The sequence below is a fragment of the Gigantopelta aegis genome, chromosome 4, assembly GCF_016097555.1.
Source record: "Gigantopelta aegis isolate Gae_Host chromosome 4, Gae_host_genome, whole genome shotgun sequence".
Lineage (NCBI taxonomy): Eukaryota > Metazoa > Mollusca > Gastropoda > Neomphalida > Peltospiridae > Gigantopelta > Gigantopelta aegis.
The window spans coordinates 9,475,345-9,494,437 of NC_054702.1; the positions used below are offsets into that span (position 1 = coordinate 9,475,345).

Genomic DNA, 19,093 nt, shown 5'->3' on the forward strand with positions numbered 1-19,093 from the left:
TTTTCTTCAAGTTTGTTTTTGAATAAATTCAGTCGATTGTAATGTACAAATCTGAACGATAAAATGATATTCACTAATCGGGTATTATGTCTTTGGTTATTTTAAACATTGTATATAGCCTTATTGCTTTTCTCCTTTCTCCAAGTGTAGTCAAACCAGTTTCAATACGCAATGAATTACGTGAGGTAAATGTGGGCATACCAGTGGCTGCCATTGCAGCTTCTAGTTCAACCGTTTCTAAATTATCTCTGTTTCAACTTGGAACGGCCATCGAAGCCCGAACAAGGACGAATGGAAGTGGTGTATATTTGCATCAGAATTTGATGGTTTAATACTGGTCTCTATTTCTTTGATACTAATATCATTACTGAAGCAGATTTACGCACGTGACTGGATCAGGTTTCATCATTTGTTAAAGTTAAACCTAAATGTGTCCGTGTTTTCCGTTTGTTTAAAGTTAAAGAAAGTGGAATAGAAACTAGAAGAAACAAAATAAAAGTAATTTATTTAATGAGAGATTATTTGTTTATCATATCATTTTTTTTCCGAACATAATTGACCATTTGTTTGTGACTGTCATCATTTATCGCGGTTCTAATACTCAGTACTAACTATAGGCGAAAGTGAGTGATGTACGATTAAAAACGCATTGTAATATAAACGGTCACACTAGGGAACGAGTATAGTATTTTATTTATTACACCGCACATCAATGACTTCCAAAATAACATGACATGAAAATTCACAGATTAAAGACCGGAAAAATGACGTTGCTTACGTCACATCATTTAGCTATTTATCAATGGAAATTTGCATTCGTAAGCCACACTAGCCCAGTGGTAAAGCGCTCGCTTAATGCGCGGTCGGTTTCGGATCGATCCCCGTCAGTTGGCCCATTAGGTTATTTGTCGCTCCAGCCAGTGCACCACGACTGGTATATCAAAGGCTGTGGTATCTGCTATTCTGCCTATGGGATGGTGCATATAAAATACCCCTTGCTGCTAAGAGTAGCCCATGAAGTGGCGATAGCGGGTTTCCTCTATCAATATATGTGTTGTCCTTAACCATATGTCCGACGCCATATAACCGTAAATAAAAAATGTGTTGAATGCGTCGTTAAATAAAACACTTCCTTCCTTCGTAAGCCACACGTCTATCAATGAAGTTTACACTAATAATATTATAAGCATATCATTAAGAAAATATATATTTGGTTAAATTATGCTGCTAACATTAATTATACTGATAAACACAATTTTTCTTGCATAAGGTATTCGAACGGATTCTAGCTAACTTTTGTATGCTGAATCCAAATCTGTCATTAGTTTTTGCCTATCACATCAGATTTTTAAATTATGTTGCATTAAAGGGTTGATAGATGCAGAAATGTTCACAGTAAAAGGTACCTAATTCAAGTACAATATTTAATCATTTATTGCACATCATTTTCTCACATATTCATACACATGAGTTTTGAGACTTTACACAACATTCAAAATGCAGCAAGTATCCATATCCGGTCATTGAAAGGCACAGGTGTAATCGTATTACAACATAGTAAACTTCCTCTTTGTGGACGTTCTTTTATGAACAGCATCTGGGACATCCCTCATCAAACTCCAGCAGTAATCTGCCATCATATGTGAGTCCCAACGACCTTGATAGCGTTCTTCCATCACTTTAAGGTCTTGATGGAACCGTTCGCCTTGTTCGTCGCTTACATCTCCAAGGTTATCTGGAAACTCGCTCAAGTGACTATGCAGGTAGTGCACCTTGATGCTCATTCTGCACCCCAGTGCTTGCAGACTAAGGACCAGTTCCTCCACAATCTCTTGGTAGTTGTCATCTTTCTTGTTCCCAAGAAAATTCTGCACCACATTAGTGAATGCATTCCACGCTCGAGCTTCGACTGCAGTCATTGTCGTAATGAAGTGTGTGTCCTTGAGTAATGTTCTGATGTGAGGTCCGTCAAATATGCCTGCTTTTTTCTTTTCGGTGCTAAGACTCGGAAAGGTAGAACATATGTAGCTAAAGCAGTCTCCAGTGTGATCAAGAGCTTTCACAAACTGCTTCATTAGACCGAGCTTAATATGCAGTACTTCAATCGATCAAGTACAACTTTGATGTTTGCATACTCTTCCTTCAGGGTCACTGAGTATTCTATAGGGATGGATCCATAGATGTTCCTGTTGTGAAGTAAAACACATTTCAAACTTCTTTTTGAACTGTCAATAAAGAGTCTCCACTCACGTGAATGATACGCAGGCAATCCCATAGCGAGAAGAATCCCTTCAACATCATTGCAGTATACAAGCTGACCATCAGAATGGAAGTACTTCCTCAGTTCTGCCTCTCTGTTGCGATAAAATGAAACACTTGTGCAAGGTTCGAGAAGGTTTTTCTGTTTCATTCTGGAAGTCAATAACTCAGCAGATTGTTTTGGCAAATTCAAATCTCGGATCAGATCATTCAATTCAGGTTGACTAAACAGAGAAGGTTAATCAAGAGACGAATTCGATGGCTTGTACTCTGCATCTGCTTTTCCATTATCATCATCGGATAAAGATGTGGATGAAGTAGGTGCTTCCTCGTCAATCTCTGCGAGCTCGGTAAAAACAGGTACAGGTATTTCGTCACAATGAGGAACTGGCCGTATAGCAGATGGTATGCTAGGGTATTGCTTGTTTTTCTTATTGAATCCTTTGACATTTACAAGGCAGAAGTAGCAGTCATCTAGATGGTTTTTTGGTTCTCTCCAAACCATCGGCACAATAAATTTGAGTTTAGCATTCTTTCCTCGAGACCATGCTCTCAGAGTTTCGACACAAGTCGTGCATACTTTATGATGGGCCCAGTTTTTGTCCTGGTCTCCAAGCGGTACTTTAAAGTAGGCACGGTACACTCTCTTGACGAATGTAGTAATGTTACGCCTTTGAGGTGCTAAAGTGAAAGGTAGTCTTAACAGCTAATTAGGTAATCTTCACATCTGTAAATCATATAATAAAAACAAAAGAAAACAACACTATAACAAATGAATAAATAAATAAATAAATAAATAAATACAAAAATAAATAAATAAATAATAAAAACAACTTCACCACATGAACAAAGACTTAGAACATTGGTGAACAAAATATAATAAGGCCATAAATGAAGTAGTTTTGGGTAGAATAATCAAGCTTTTGCTGTTTTATCCCCCAAAAACTGCCGGACTGGATGGTCAACTTTCGTAAGCTCCATGAATATAGAGCATACAGATAGCACAAAAACTTGATGTGATAGAGCAAATCTGAGCTCAGATTTGGATTCAGCAGCCCAAAATTAGCCTAAACCACTTTACAAAGTCCGTGCAAGAAAAAACTAAAATATTTTTGTAGACCAGTGTTATAAGAACTGACAGCAAATATTTTTCCGATTTAAAAATATGAATAGAAAGAACAATGTGCACACTTTGTGCATGAATAGCTATGCGCAGGTGTACTGTGTGACATAGTTGATCGCCTGATTAGAAGCCGTGACCTCTCACACGGTATATTTCATAATGTTCAGAGACGACAAATATCACATATGTATCTCTTCCACCACGGTGTAATAAGTATTCATTCGCCGTCCCACCCCCTCCTAACTCCCGTCACCTATATTATTGCTTGGAAACAATCCATATTAAGTGAAACTATTATCAATTTATTGTTGTTTTTTTATTTTGTTTTTCTAATTTTCAGGTGCCAATAACAATCAGAACATGTCGGTGTTAGCAGTCGCCGTGTCTTTGTTGCTGTGTTTAGCAAAAGTTCTAGCACAATGCTCTGTGGATGTGAGCTATGACTTAGCTAGCACCTCACCAACCACTGGTGTGGGATACATGGAAGAGAGTCCTGTGGGCTCTGTTACGTTTTCTGGCTCAGGTGCAACCTTCACTGGTACCGGCATGCTGAAGATGTACAAGTTCTCCGCCATAGACTGGCGCGGGATTCACAGCCTCTTGTTTAACTTCCAACCAACGGACCCGACCCTTGTCGCAGAGGTCAGTCTCATGACGAATGACGTCAACGACAACGCCGGGAGCTTCATGATTACGTGGTCAGCCAATCAGGTTAGTTAAAAGTCGAATCAAGTTAAATAATTTGATCATGCCTCAATCAGACGTCCACCCAAGACCCTGTTTTTGATATGGCAAGTGTCTGGGTCTGGGATCGATAGAGAACCATTTATCAATTTATAGGGACAGTTTTGATAGAATGGGATTTTGAACAGAGGCTATGAAAAATCATATTTTTAGATGCGAATGAATCGACTCTAGGTTATTCACGATCGTGCACGATCAAGCGACGTGTAAAACTCAAAGGTAACCAATCACTGTTCGGTAAGACACACAGTTGCTAACCACTAACAACTTAACAACTAACCCACTGTCCTGGCAGAGCCGGTTTAAAGATACGCGGGGCCTGTAGCACAAATAACAGCGGAGATCCCTTCCCAGGATATATATTTTACAACAATAATAAACTTGAATAACATAAACTCAGATAGCGAAACTGTTTCAAACAGTAGGATTGAAGAAAATTAAACATTAAATGCTATAAAACAACTGTAAAACTGTAAGGCATCTGGAATCGATAATATTATTAAAGTTACATTCTCTGGTTACCATATTATAACATCATGTACAAATGTGAAATACAAGCTCAAATGCACTTTTAAAAAGGTCGTGTGTGTTCGCTATGAACGGATATCGTCAAACGTATACGCTTGATTCGTCGCCTGTGCCGCCACAGCTCGGCAAAGCACAAACGATATCAAATTGTAGGGTTCGTCTCAAAAAATTAAAAGAGAAATCTTGCGCTGTACGAAGAACGTTCGGTTGAGGATACGGTACTAGAGTCTTTAGTTAAAACCGGTATTATCGACAGTCGTACCTTCCTATTTCAGAATTGATAGTTTATAAAGTGTTAGTAGAACTTTCAAAGTGTAGTTTGTAACACATTAATCATGTATATATTTTTAAAATAAAATATACTAAAGTAGACAATGAACGTTTTCACTTCTTAATTTTACGTGTTAAAATCGACAAATTCAAATAAATATTATTTCGTTTGGAAAGGGTAAAGTTGGGGGTGGGGTTGTTTAACGACATCAAAGATAAAGCATATTGATTTAATAATCATCCGACCCCATACAACCGTAAATAAAATGTGTTGAGTGCGTCGTTAAATAAAACATATCCTATCCTTCCTTCCATCGGCTGTTGGATGTCTAACATTTGGTAATTTTGAGAGGAATCGGGTGCATGTGCAGGGGGAGGGTATTGCAGATCTAAACCCTTACTTGCCGAAGCTTAAACAAAATAAAAATGTATTTTTTGGGGGAGCATGGCCCCATATAAACTTCGCTCAACACAGTCTATAACCCGAACCCCGCTGAATCCCTGCACACGTGCCTTGGAAACCCGATACGTTTTTTTTTAGCAAGGGATCGTTTATATGTACCATCCAACAGACAAGATATCACATACCATGGTCTTTTTGTATACCCGCAGATGGGGGTTTGTAGATTTCCAAAAAGGTATTGATCTAATTTCTAGAACATGCCTCTGGCAGAAATTGTTAGAAAATAATATCAATGAATTTTTTTTAAACTAATTTATCAAATGTATCAAGGAATAAAGTCATGTATTAGTACAAAAAAACAAAACCTCAGATCTATTTCCATGCAACATCGGTGTCTGACAAGGAGAACATTTGTCACCTGCCCTGTTTTCCCTTTATTTTAATGATCGAGATAATTACTTAAAAAGCCAAAATTGTTCTGGCATATCCCTGGATACAGATGAAACGTTCTCTGAAACAGCTTTTTACGTTTTATGTTTATTATGTGCTGACGATACTGCGTTTCTCGTATCTACCGTCTCTGACTTACAACAATCCCTATGTCTTTTCATAATATTGCAATAAATGGAAACTCAAAGTAAATACAAATAAAACTAAAATAATAATTCTTAATGGCACCACAAGTGACTACAATAAAGTCTTTACACTTCGAAAATTATGTGCTCGAAAATGTAAAATAATATAAACACCTAGGTTTTACTTTTACCAAACTAAATAAATTCAATACAAGCAAACAAACAGCTAACTCAAAAACGCAACAAATGCAATGTACTTTGTTCTGTCAAAGCTAACGACAATAACGTTTCAGTAGAATGCAAATTAAAACTGTATGACTCCATTGTAAGCTCAATTCTCTTATACGGAATGAATGAATGAATGAATGAATGTTTAACGACACGCCAGCACGAAAAATACATCGGCTATTGGGTGTCAAACTGTGGTAATGGAAGAACAATGTGATGATCAACATTAATATAAAAATTCAACAGTTAAATTAAAACACAGTGTAAAGGATTGTGTAAAATACAAATATCACAGATATATAATATTAAAATTTAGAATAATACTCAGTATCACGTAAAAATTGCAATAAAAGTTCTGGATGGAACGAAATGATTCCATCCATTCTTTCTCCAAAGATTATTGTCGAGTTGCAAGTTAATTGTGACACTTGCATGATCGAGTGATGGCTAATTCATCAACCAGTATAGTTTAATCAAACTGACAAAATCATAATCTTTTTTATTATGCACTGAATATGTGCTATAGGGTGTATACTACCGATCAAAGCACATAGACGACAATAGTACATATTTCATCCTACCTGCACTGTCTATAGGAGGACTGCCACTTTACCAAGACTGGTTACTAGAAGCTTACACTTAAAGTGAATCAGAAAAAAATGGGGGTCAAGCTGCTCGTTTCTGAGATAACGGGTAGCGTCTATGACTACCCTAGTTTCGCACAAAATTTGAGTACTTTTTTTTACAGGTACCCCATACATGTTTCAAGCACAAGGCCACTTGACACATTGGTACTAGATGAAATAAAATTGCACATTTATTTTACCCAGATGAAACTATTATTTTTTACAACCAACACACTCACATTTATAACCAATCACAGGACTTGTGGTGTTCACTTCTCTATCAAAAGTTCGGTGCACCTCGAACTTTGACCCAGCCGGAAGTTATTTGGTATAGTACTACCTACTACTGGAACAAATATTACAGACCAATAACGCTGCTCAGCTGCATCTCTAAACTATTCACCACAATTTTAAATAACCGTTTCAAATCACATTTATGATAGTGTCTGATGGAAAACTGTAGTACAAGCCACAGAATTCCATCCCGTGATCCATCTGCTATCCGACAGGAACTGTACCACCACCATCTACTTAATATACATTCCCTGATCGAAATTTTAGAAACAAGAAAAAAGAAATTATTTTGCGCGTTTGTAGATTTCCAAAAAGGTATTGATCTAATTTCTAGAACATGCCTCTGGCAGAAATTGTTAGAAAATAATATAAATGGAAAATTCAAAGTTAAAATATTTATCAATGTATCAAGGAATAAAAACATGTATTAATGCAAAAACCAAACCTACGATCCCTTTCCATGCAACATCGGTGTCCGACAAGGAGAACATTGTCACCTGCCCTGTTTTCCCTTTCGTTTAATGATCGAGATAATTACTTAAAAAGCCAAAATTGCGTACCCTGGATATAGATGAAAGCGTTCTCTGAAACAGCTTTTTACGTTTTCGTGTTTATTATATGCTGACGATACTGCGCTTCTCGCATCTACCGTCTCTGACTTACAACAAGACATATATCTTTTCCTAATATTGGTTAAATGGAAACTCAAAGTAAATACAAATAAAACTAAAATAATAATTTGAATGGCACCACAAGTGACTACAATAAAGTCTTTAGACTTCAAAAATCATCTGCTCGAAAATGTAAAATAATATAAATACCTAGGTTTTACTTTTACCAAACTAAATAAATTCAATACAAGCAAACAAACAGCTAACTCAAAAACGCAACAAATGCAATGTACTTTGTTCTGTCTAAAGCTAACAACAATAAGTTTTCAGTAGAATGCAAATTAAAACTGTATGACTCCATTGTAAGCTCAATTCTCTTATACGGATGCGAAATATGGGGTTATGAAAACATCGATATCATTGAAACTATTCATATATATTTCTTAAAACACATCCTACCAGTTAAAAAAGGCACCCCACTATTCATGTTATATGGAGAACTAGGAAGAATTAAAAGTGCAGTATTAATGAATTATCAAATTACAGACTAATTTCGCTAACAAGTAGTTGTTCAAAACTTGAAAAATGCATCTTTAAACATATTTTAAATTGTTTTAAAGTTAACAATATTATAACAGAATACCAATCTGGTTTTATTTCAGGAAATTCAAACGTTAACCAGCTTCTTTATTTATATCATTTTAGGGCGGTATTCTATGATATAAATAAAGCCTTTGATCGGCTCTGGCACAAGGGTCTGATCCATAAATTGGAAACTGTTGAAATAAAAGGCAAATTGTTAATGTTGTTTAAACGTTATTTATCTGATCGAAAACAACGTGTAGTATTACAAAATCGGTCTTCTCGCACAAACACAGCTCCAGCTGGTGTCCCCAAGGTTCTGTTTTGAGCCTTATTTTGTTTTTATCACATATAAATTACATTGTTAGTGGAATTACATCAAATATACGATTTTTTGCCGATCATACGTTGTTATTGAAAATCCCATTTTAAATTCTCATTTAGAGTGTATTAATACGTGGGCTAAAAATTGGTTTGTTAAGTTTAGTCCGGATAAAACCGAAACCATTATGTTTCGCCGTAAAACTATGCTGAATGGGATTTCCGTATCAAAAGTATTGTTGCCAAAGCCAGTAAATTGATAAACTGTCTCATTAGAACAAATATACAGATATTTTATTCTCCCTATATTCGATTATGCACATATTATCTATGATAATTGTACCATTCAACAGACATTTTCTCTTGAAAATATCTAATTAGATCTACTCCGTACAATTTATGGTGCTGTCCGGAGAACATCCTACCAGCTATTATTTAAGGAAACTGGCTTCTTACGTTTATCAGAAATGAGAAAACGTCACAAACTATGCATGATGTACAAACTAAAACATAAAGTGCTACCCATCTTCTTGACATTACAACTACCGCGTTCTACTGCTGAAATACATCAACATCATACACGTAGTGCAGATCATCTGCACACATATTTTTGTCGAACAAACTCTTTCCGTCCGCCGTTAAACTATGGAGCAACACAGCAGCTGATATTAGGCATTCTTCATCAGTAAATGGATTTAAAATTCAAATTCAAACATTTGATCCGATTATACCAGCTTACTTTTATAATGACAATAGAATGTAGCAGATATTACAAAGCCGACTCCGTTTGGGTAATAGTAACTTAAATGGTCAAAATTTCTCATGATACGTATGTGACAATCCATCTTGTGCATGCGGGCACCTAATTGAAGACGGTGAACACTTCTTACGCTTTTGTCCACTATACAATGTAGTTCGTAATACCTATTTGCCAAAGTACCATAATGTTAATTGTAATATTTTACTATTTGGTGACCCAAACCTTAGTCTCCTAGAAAATAATGCTGTATTCAAATTTGTTCAGAACTTCATTACAAATAGCAAACGTTTTGAGATTAATTAACATTCGTTCTCTCGCTTCTGACATCTAATTCTAAATAATGTAAAATGATTAAAGGTTATAACCTGTTCATCCTCTTTACCTTTTCTTCCTTCTATTTCACCTCTTTGTTACTAAATTTGGAACAAGTTATAATCATGTTTCATTGCATTGCTTCTAATACATTCATATTATAAACTGTTGGGAGAGGCCTTAATATAGGCTAACGCGTGTTGGCCAATCCCCAGGCCACTACTGTTTTTGAACGGCAATAAATTTGTTCCACCAGGGTATAACATCCTGGGTCGCCTAAGTGTATTATAAAATTTTTGTGGTAATTAAAGGTTGGAGGGTTAGCGCCGAGATTCACGGAAGTTCACGGTGAGGTAATAGACAGGCTGGCATCAAACGCCGTACACAAGAGTGTCCAAAGGAGCAGTCCCGTCGTAAGAAACACAGAACTGCGACAACACGACAAAACTGTGAATCATCAACCGTAGGTTGGCGGTGGCGGGTTGGGGGCGACAACACCACAGACAGAAGCGCAATTAACCATCATCGTTCAAGATCTGAGAACATAATTCTGAACAACGCATGACGCAATCTGGACTCGTGCTTATAAAACTTTTGAGTCTAAGACTCAATCTCTAATGACGCCAGACGCATTCAGTTTGTATGGTGTAGTCAGTGCGTTAGAGTCTCAACTCTGTTAGTCTTGAGTCCAGACTCTAAATGTTTTATATGCACGAGACCTGATTGAACTCTGATTGATGTATGATATCAATTGTTTTTAAATATTAATTCCAGGTCAAGCTTAAAGTATCGCTGCGCTTGTGGAATACGACCACTCTCCAGTTCGACACAAGAACAGACGTGCAGACTATTACTGGTTTGGTAAGTCAAGATGATATAACCGCCATTACTCTGTAGTAACGGCTTAACAAGGATACTGTTTGAGCTAGTTCTTGTTTGGGAAGAAAATATGCGTCTAATATACCTATCATTCCTCTGTAGTAACGGCTTAACAAGAATACCGTTTGAGCTATTTCTGGTTTGGTATGGAAATATATGTGAAATATAATTATCATACCTCTGTAGTAACAGCTTAACAAGGATACCGTTAAAGCTATGTCTGGTTTGGTAAGGAAATATGCGTCTAATATATCTATCATTCCTCTGTAGTAACGGCTTAACAAGAATATCGTTTGAGCTATTTCTAGTTTGGGAAGGAAATATGTGTCTAACATACCTATCATTCCTCTGTAATAACGGCTTAAGAAGGATACCGTTTGACCTATTTCTAGTTTGGTATGGAAATATATGTCAAATATAACTATCATACCTCTGTAGTAACGGCTTAACAAGGATATCGTTTGGGCTATTTCTGGTTTGGTATGGAAATATATGTGAAATATAACTGTCATACCTCTGTAGGTAGTACTAAACCAAATAACTTCCGGCTGGGTCAAAGTTCGATAGAGAAGTGAACACCACGAGTCCTGTGCATGTGATTGGTTATAAATGTGAGTGTGTTGGTTGTAAAAAAGAATAGTTTCATCTGGGTAAAAAAAAATAGCAATTTTATTTCATCTAGTACCAATGTGTCAAGTAGCCTTGTGCTTGAAACATGTATGGGATACCTGTAAAAAAAGTGCTCGAATTTTTTGCGAAACTAGGGTAGTCATAGACTCTACCCGTTATCTCAGAAACGAGCAGCTTGACCTCTATTTTTTTGTGATTCACTTTAAGTGTAAGGGGTGGTAGTATTTATATCCGTGGCGTTTATGTCGGTTGATACGTTGCAGGTAGGAGTTTTAGTCACATATGTTACTATTGTCGTCTATGGGATTTGATTTGGTAGTATTCACCCTATAGCACATATTCAGTGCATAATAAAAACTATTATGATTTTGTCATTTTATTTAATTAAACTATACTGGTTGATTAATTAGCCATCACTCGATCATGCAAGTTCACATTGACCGTGACCGTGACAATAATCTCTGTACATGGCTCTGAATGGAGTTTGAATCAAAGTTAGTACTGAAGAAAAGTTGGTTTTGGCCTATAATTCATACTGTAAAGATTTCAATAATTTCTTTTTACATGGTATTTGACTTGCCATATACAACTGCTCTTAAATATGGTATTATATATAGGCAACCTGAACTAAGATTTTAATAGCAATTTATTTTTATATTAAAAATAGCATGAGCCAATAGTGGGTTAATGTCTTTAGTTTCCATTAACATTGTTAATTTTTTATGTATGAAATTCTGAAAACTCAAATTTGTAAAGAAGTTGATTTTTATTGTCATTTTGACATATTTATAGGGTGCTAAGTTATATTTTATACAAATTTGTAGTTTTATGCAAAATTTAAAGTAAATTTGAAGAAAAACTTTACCAAAAACATAATTAAATTTGTTGTCACTATTGTGCCTTCTGTTCTTATTTGTACATAACAATAAGGTTGTTAAACATATACTTAGATCTCCAGATAATTTTTTTCTTAATAATCACTTAGTTAGCTCTCGTAAAAGCATTTTGAGTTTATACTAGATTCAGAACCAATTTTTTCAGATTTGATTATCTGCCTTGGATTAAGTTGATTATTTATTTTATTGTTAAAGCTGTATTACCTAATGTTACTAGCTAAATAAAATGCTGGATTACAGATTGTAGGAATACATCTAATGTACATATTGTATTCATCCGGATTAGAAAATAATGCAAGAAAATAGATGTTCGGGTAATTTTGTCATTTAAAAATAGTTTTTTTTCAGTAATTAATAAAAAATAAATGTGTTAAAGCTGCATGATTATTCCAGATATCACAACTATTAAAACCTCCAACTACAGTAGGCTATAAATAAAATATAGTCAGGAATATTGGTGGCTGCCAATAGTTTTGATGGTTCATTATGAAAATCAGCATGGCCGATGGATTTGAAATTCCCACACCTGGTAACTTAAAGACACCCACACCCAGCATACAGGAGTTCCTCCCAACACTAATGTTCAGGACATTAAGTCATTACTTCATACAGGTACAGTCATGTTTGTGTTTCCTTCCTCAGACAGTGTATTTTTTTAATACTGATATTTCTTTGATGTGCCTGTTAAAGTCTTCATAATCTAGGGGTCAATCAAGTGCATGTGTTTTAATGGAATTCTTTAAAGGGGTAGAGGTACTCTGACTATCTTTGTTGTCTCTACATATATACCTGAGTACACACACCCAACTGAAAGTAAATATCTTCAGGAGTTTTATTTTAAAACATTTTGTTGTTTAATATGACATATTGCATTTGTACAAAACTATATGCAATATATATGCTTTTTTAGGTGTACATTATATTAGGTTGCACTGTAGAAACAACAGTTTCAGTGAGGTTGTCAGTTTATGTCAGAATACACCAGATCCTGGTTGTCATAAAGACACATAGCTGGACACTTTTTGAAAAATGTATGTTATCAGTATAGGTAGTACTAAACCAAATAACTTCCGGCTGAGTCAAAGTTCGAGGTGCACCCAACTTTTGATAGAGAAGTGAACACCACGAGTCCTGTGATTGGTTATAAATATGAGTGTTGGTTGTAAAAAATAATAGTTTCATCTGGGTAAAAAAAAATTGCAATTTTATTTCATCTAGTACCAATGTGTCAAGTAGCCTTGTGCTTGAAACATGTATGGGGTACCTGTAAAAAAAAGTGTTTTGTGCGAAACTAGGGTAGTCATAGACGCTACCCGTTATCTCAGAAACGAGCAGCTTGACCCCCATTTGTTTCTGATTCACTTTAAGTGTAATGGGTGGTAGTATTTATATCCGTGGCGTTTATGTCGGTTGATACGTTGTAGGTAGGAGTTTTAGCCACATATGTTACTATTGTCGTCTATGGGATTTGATTTGGTAGTATACACCCTGTAGTAACGGCTTAACAAGGATACCGTTTGACCGATTTCTGGTTTGGTATGAAAATGTGTGTTAAATATAACTATCACTCCTCTGTAGTAACTGCTTAACAAGGATACCGTTTGACTGAGTTCTGGTTTGGTATGGAAATGTGTGTCAAATATAACTATCACACCTCTGTAGTAACGGCTTAAAAAGCCACACCTTTGTAGCAATTTTATAACAAACATTACACAATTATCTCTGTAAACATGTCAATCTTATAAGCGTCAAACATCTCTCTTCACCATATTATGACATCATATATTAATGGTAAATACAAACATAACTACAGTTTTCAATTATCATACCAACTCCTGTAACATTCTTTGCAAACAAAACAGAGAGAAAGAAAAGCAATCTCAGTTAAGTAATATTTTTAAAACTAAGTGCCATCAAAACCTACAGATTAAATATCGGATGAAGGCATCTACTAGAACAGCCAATATAAGACAAATGCAAAAAGAGTTTTACATTTTGTATCCCTCACATTGCATTATAGAATAAGTAGTAACAATTCCCGTGAACCTGCCTACCATTGCTCTTTCAACATTTTGTCTTCACACTTATATTAAGTGTGTCATGGTTGCTTGCTCTCATAATTCATATTAAAATGTCTTTTGGAATCAGTCTAAATAACCTGTCATGGACAGAACTCTCTATCGAAGTCAGAGGTTGTACTCACGACAGGCGTGCTTTAGCAGTTCTCTGATGGAGGCATGCCCCAAATTACCCACACCCACACACTCTTAATATTACTTTGGTGTGTGACTGGTGAGTGGATTAATGCAGATTATCGACAGTTTTCTCGGACAAAAACAAATACATTCGTTTTAAAGGAGAAGTACGTTTACAGACTACGAGTAATGTTAAAATATTCTTCCTTCCTCAACAGGATTTGACCGTGATGACAAACGTTCTGGTGACGATTGAAAGCTCGGTGATTACATTCCAGGCAGGTCCGCTGACTGTTGGAGGCTACCCTACTCCAGTAACAATTGCACTGAGTAAGTATCACATTCCAGGCAGGTCCGCTGCTTGTGTATGTGTGTGTGTGTGTGTGTGTGTGTGTGTGTGTGTGTGTGTGTGTGTGTGTGTGTGTGTGTGTGTGTGAGGCTACCCTACTCCAGTGACAATTCCACTAAGTATCACATTCCAGTCAGGTCCGCTGATTGGGGGAACCTACCCTACTGCAGTGATACTTTAATTTTAACTGTATTTAAATGACCTAGAAAAATATTTACTTAACCACGGTTGTGAAGGCGTTTCTTCCATCTCAGATAATAAAAATAAGCCACTAGACATTAAAATACATTGTTTTGTTTGCTTATTGTATGCTGATGATACTGTTTTACTAGCAACAAGTGCGGCCAATGTACATCAGATGTTAAATATATTCTATCAATATTGAAATATTTGAAAACTTAAAATAAATATCACAAAACCAAAAGTATTACCTTTTTATGGAAATACTAAAGATTATAAATATACTTTTAAGATTGGAAAAGCTACTTTTGAAAATGTCAAAGAATACAAATATTTAGGTGCCACTTTTACTAAACCAAATAATTTTTAAAATACTAAGATTAGACTTAAACAACAGGTGACAACGGCTATGCATTTTGTTCTGACAAAAGGAAAAGATCGTCATCTATCAATAGAGTGTAAACTCATAATGTTTGACTCGATGGTTTTGCCAATACTATTATATGGCTGTGAAATATGGGGATACGAAAATAACATCTATAACTCTGTTCAAATCAATTAGATTAGACATATTCTTCCTGTAAAAGAAAGCGACCCCATTTTTCATTTTATATGGTGAACTTGCTAGAATGCCAGTCGAGCTGACTATCCACACAAGATTAATTTGTTATTGGACACGAGTAATCTCAGGGAAACAATCTAAACTATCTCTACCATTATACAAATCAACGGTAAGAGACCATATTAGCAATGGAACTGGATTGCTGCTGTTAAAAATATATGTTAGATCACCTAGGAATGAGTAATATATGGCTATCACTAACCATTCTATCCGTAAAATAGGTATCACAACACATTGGTATAAGACAAAATGACCAGTATTTACAAACATGGACAAATAATATTTGAGCGTCATCGAGAGGTAAAACCTACGAACTTTGCAAAGAGCAACTAATATTTGAATATTATGTTAATATTATTCCTGAAAAATTATGGACAGTTATGATAAAAATTAGGACTTCTAACCACAATTTGCCTATTGAGACTGGACATTGGAATGCAGTTTTGTTGGAAGATAGACCAAGTACTACTTGCGATGAAAATGATATAGGACACGAATTTCATTATTCATTTGTATGTATTTTGTTTCAATAATACTCGGAAAGAATGTTTACGTTGACAGAAAGAAACATAGCAGTGAGCCATCCTCTTTTTGCCTGATCAGTTGTAGGAGAGTGATCGTCTGGGTAGAGTCTGTGGATATCACTTGAACAGACTGTAGTTTCCTCGACCTGGAAGGAATTTTGTAACATGCGTAGGGTTGTCATTATACATCGTGGACCATGTATGTTGCTTGGTGTCACGGTGTTCACATGTTCATTACAAAATAAGTAACAGAGAATGATCATTTTGCTAAATAAATCACAAGTGTAATTTTAGCCTGAGAAAAGCTGTCTTTATTAACTGACTGATTGCTATAAAATAATTCATGAAAACATTTTTTTTCTTTCAAATTTAGGTTCAGTCTCATGGCGCTGATTTGTAACATGGCAATTTGAGGTTGTCCCACCCTATTAAATCCAGTATTTTTTCATAATTTTAGGTGCCTTTATGCTACCTCCATTTCTCTGTGAATTTTTAATTAATATGTACTTATCTAAGTGATGTTTATCTCAGTCTTCATATCTTTCTCAATTTTAGGGGTGAGTAACGGAATTAAATTAAAAATATGAGAAAATGACCCAACAACAAAACAATTAAAAACACAAAAACGACAACACACACACACACACACACACACACACACACGAACCCCCCAAAAAACAATCCCCAAAAACCCTAACAAATAAATTCATCTTATAAAAAGAACTCAAAAACTAAAACATAACACAAAACAAAAGCTGTTATTATTCTAATTAAAGATGTTTCTGTATTATAAGATGTGTCCGACTAATAAAATATTTTAAGGACTAAAACTACACCATTGTCATTGCACCATTCAATCTTTGATTATGTAATGCCGTTAGAAGTAAGATGTACGTTTTTCTTTCTAATTTGCTATTGTCACTATTAATATTAATGTGGTTTTTTCTTATAGAACACGATGAACATATTGAGATTGTCGGATGGGATCCGCTGATTTTCGGAAAAGGGACTGCAACACCCTTTTCCGGTGTGCTTCAGTCTGTAAGTTCGCGTTTCTCCATTTTCAAGTTGTCATCTTGCGTTCTTGAAAATATCCTGAGTTAAAAAAAAACTGTTCTTTTATTTAACGACACTACTAGAGCATTTTAAATGCCATCTTGTATGATAAACAGTATTATCAGTGCCATCTTGTATGATAAACAGTGTCATATTGTATAGTAAACAGTGTCATCTTGTATGTTTAACAGTGCCATCTTGTATGATAAACAGTGTCATATTGTATAATAAACAGTGTCATCTTGTATGATGAACAGTGCCATCTTGTATGCTTGTATGATGAACAGTGTCATTTTGTATGATGAACAATGCCACTTTGTGTGACGATCAGTGCCATCTTGTATGATGAACAATGTCATCTTGTATGATGATGTGTCATAATGTATGATGAACAATGCCACTTTGTGTGACGATCAGTGCCATCTTGTATGATGAACAATGCCATCTTGTATGATGAAGTGTAATCTTGTATGATGATGTGTCATATTGTATGATGAACAATGTCATCCTGTATGATGAAGTGTAATCTTGTATGATGAACAATGCCATCTTGTATGATGAACAGTGCCATTTTGTATGATGAACAGTGCCATCTTTTATGATAAACAGTGCCATATTGTATAATAAACATTACCATGATCCGATAACATAGACATTGCCTAGTGGTCTGATATAGAGAATTCCCAAACAACAAGGACTTAATAAATGGTGATTCTAGAACACATAGACAGTGTCTCACGATGTACCCCCCCCCCCCCCCCCCCCCCTGCGCTGGAGATATAAGTACGGCTGCATCTCTTTATTTAAATATCCCACCTCTATTCCCGGGGCAATTAAAGAGCATTCACAAAGTATCCCTTCTCTTGTAACCAGCCGTATACGTTTCTTAATACACCAAACAAAATAGTTTAATTCATAGCTTGGTTTTATTAAACGGTTACCACGGTAACAAAACAATGCAAATATTATCAACGAAACATTTAGAAATAGTTCTGCTTGCCAGTATATGGCATTTATTTTGTTTAATTCCATAATTAGTTCTAGTATGGGAATGCTAAGGATTTTTAATAGTTTGGCGTGCAAAGCCAAAATCAAAACGTTTGGCAGCCATATTTGTTCAGTGATGTTAACAAATGTAAGGTTAAAGTTCGCATCAGACCTAACTTTAAACATCGCATTAAATAACGCCATGCCTACCATAATTGGCGACAGACCATATCCTCATATGGTAACATGTTTCAAATGGCAACGAAATTCACGTACCGTGATTTGAAATAGTATCAACGTCCAAGATATCGTTATGCGGGGCTCTTCTTAAATTACAACTTATTTGCTAAAACTGGCTTCAGAATTCTGCTTTCTTGTTTTTCAGTTCACTCATTACAACTGCATACCAATTGGCTTCTTCTTCTAGATGTCATAGTAGTTGACCAATGACCTTGCACCAGATGCCGTTGGAAGTACATGAAGTTGACGATGCTCATGTGCCATGTTATTTTCTTTTTGATGTGCATTAAAAATACATAATTCCAATAATTAGTCGTTGTTTTTAAAATATCAGACATGTTTACGAGGTCTCACGCTCGCTTAGTGGACTAGATGTTTGCGCTGAACATTGAACATATGTGATAAAATACGATGGGGTGGAAACCAATGTGTCCAGGAAGCGGAGCGCTCGCCAATTTGACAGGCACCATCGTCTTCACTCGCATCAAATTTATCAAATATTATCCAACGTGGCGAGCGATCGCAATCTCTCGACTCCCCCACCCCCGAAGACGCCTCAGTCGAACTGTTCGCCAATGTTCGGCCTGCTGATCAGATATATTTCAAATATTACAAATTTTTGAATGTATTATTCAGTTTTGTCTTCATTATTCTTGAATACACTTTTACTGATCAAATGCGATTTCGCCATATTGTCTCAATGAAGGAAGGAAATGTTTTATTTAACGACACACTCAACACATTTTATTTTACAGTTATATGGCGTCAGACATATGGTTAAGGACTACACAGATATTGAGAGAGGAAACCCGCTGTCGCCACATCATGGGCTACTCTTTTTCTATTAGCAGCATGTAATATTTTATATGCACTATTCCACAGACAGGGTACTACATACC

At 35.7% G+C, this 19,093-nt stretch overlaps 1 protein-coding gene across 1 annotated transcript; it reads left to right on the forward strand.

Annotated features, from left to right (window-relative positions):
* The first annotated feature begins 3,726 nt into the window (after positions 1-3,726).
* Positions 3,727-18,442, forward strand: LOC121370486. The gene is made up of 5 exons (XM_041495747.1): positions 3,727-4,093; positions 10,411-10,497; positions 14,455-14,566; positions 16,864-16,952; positions 18,340-18,442. Exons 1-5 carry the CDS (start codon positions 3,743-3,745, stop codon positions 18,379-18,381), a joined length of 681 nt encoding a protein of 226 aa, XP_041351681.1. The 5' UTR covers positions 3,727-3,742; the 3' UTR covers positions 18,382-18,442.
* Positions 18,443-19,093: the final 651 nt, after the last annotated feature.

Excerpts from the sequence above, each read along its gene's own strand:
- LOC121370486 (XM_041495747.1), top strand. The coding sequence starts at position 3,743 with ATGTCGGTGTTAGCAGTCGCCGTGTCTTTGTTGCTGTGTTTAGCAAAA. Across the intron at positions 10,498-14,454 it reads TGCAGACTATTACTGGTTTG|GATTTGACCGTGATGACAAA; the intron begins GTAAGTCAAGAT and ends CTTCCTCAACAG. Across the intron at positions 16,953-18,339 it reads TTTCCGGTGTGCTTCAGTCT|TTCACTCATTACAACTGCAT; the intron begins GTAAGTTCGCGT and ends CTTGTTTTTCAG.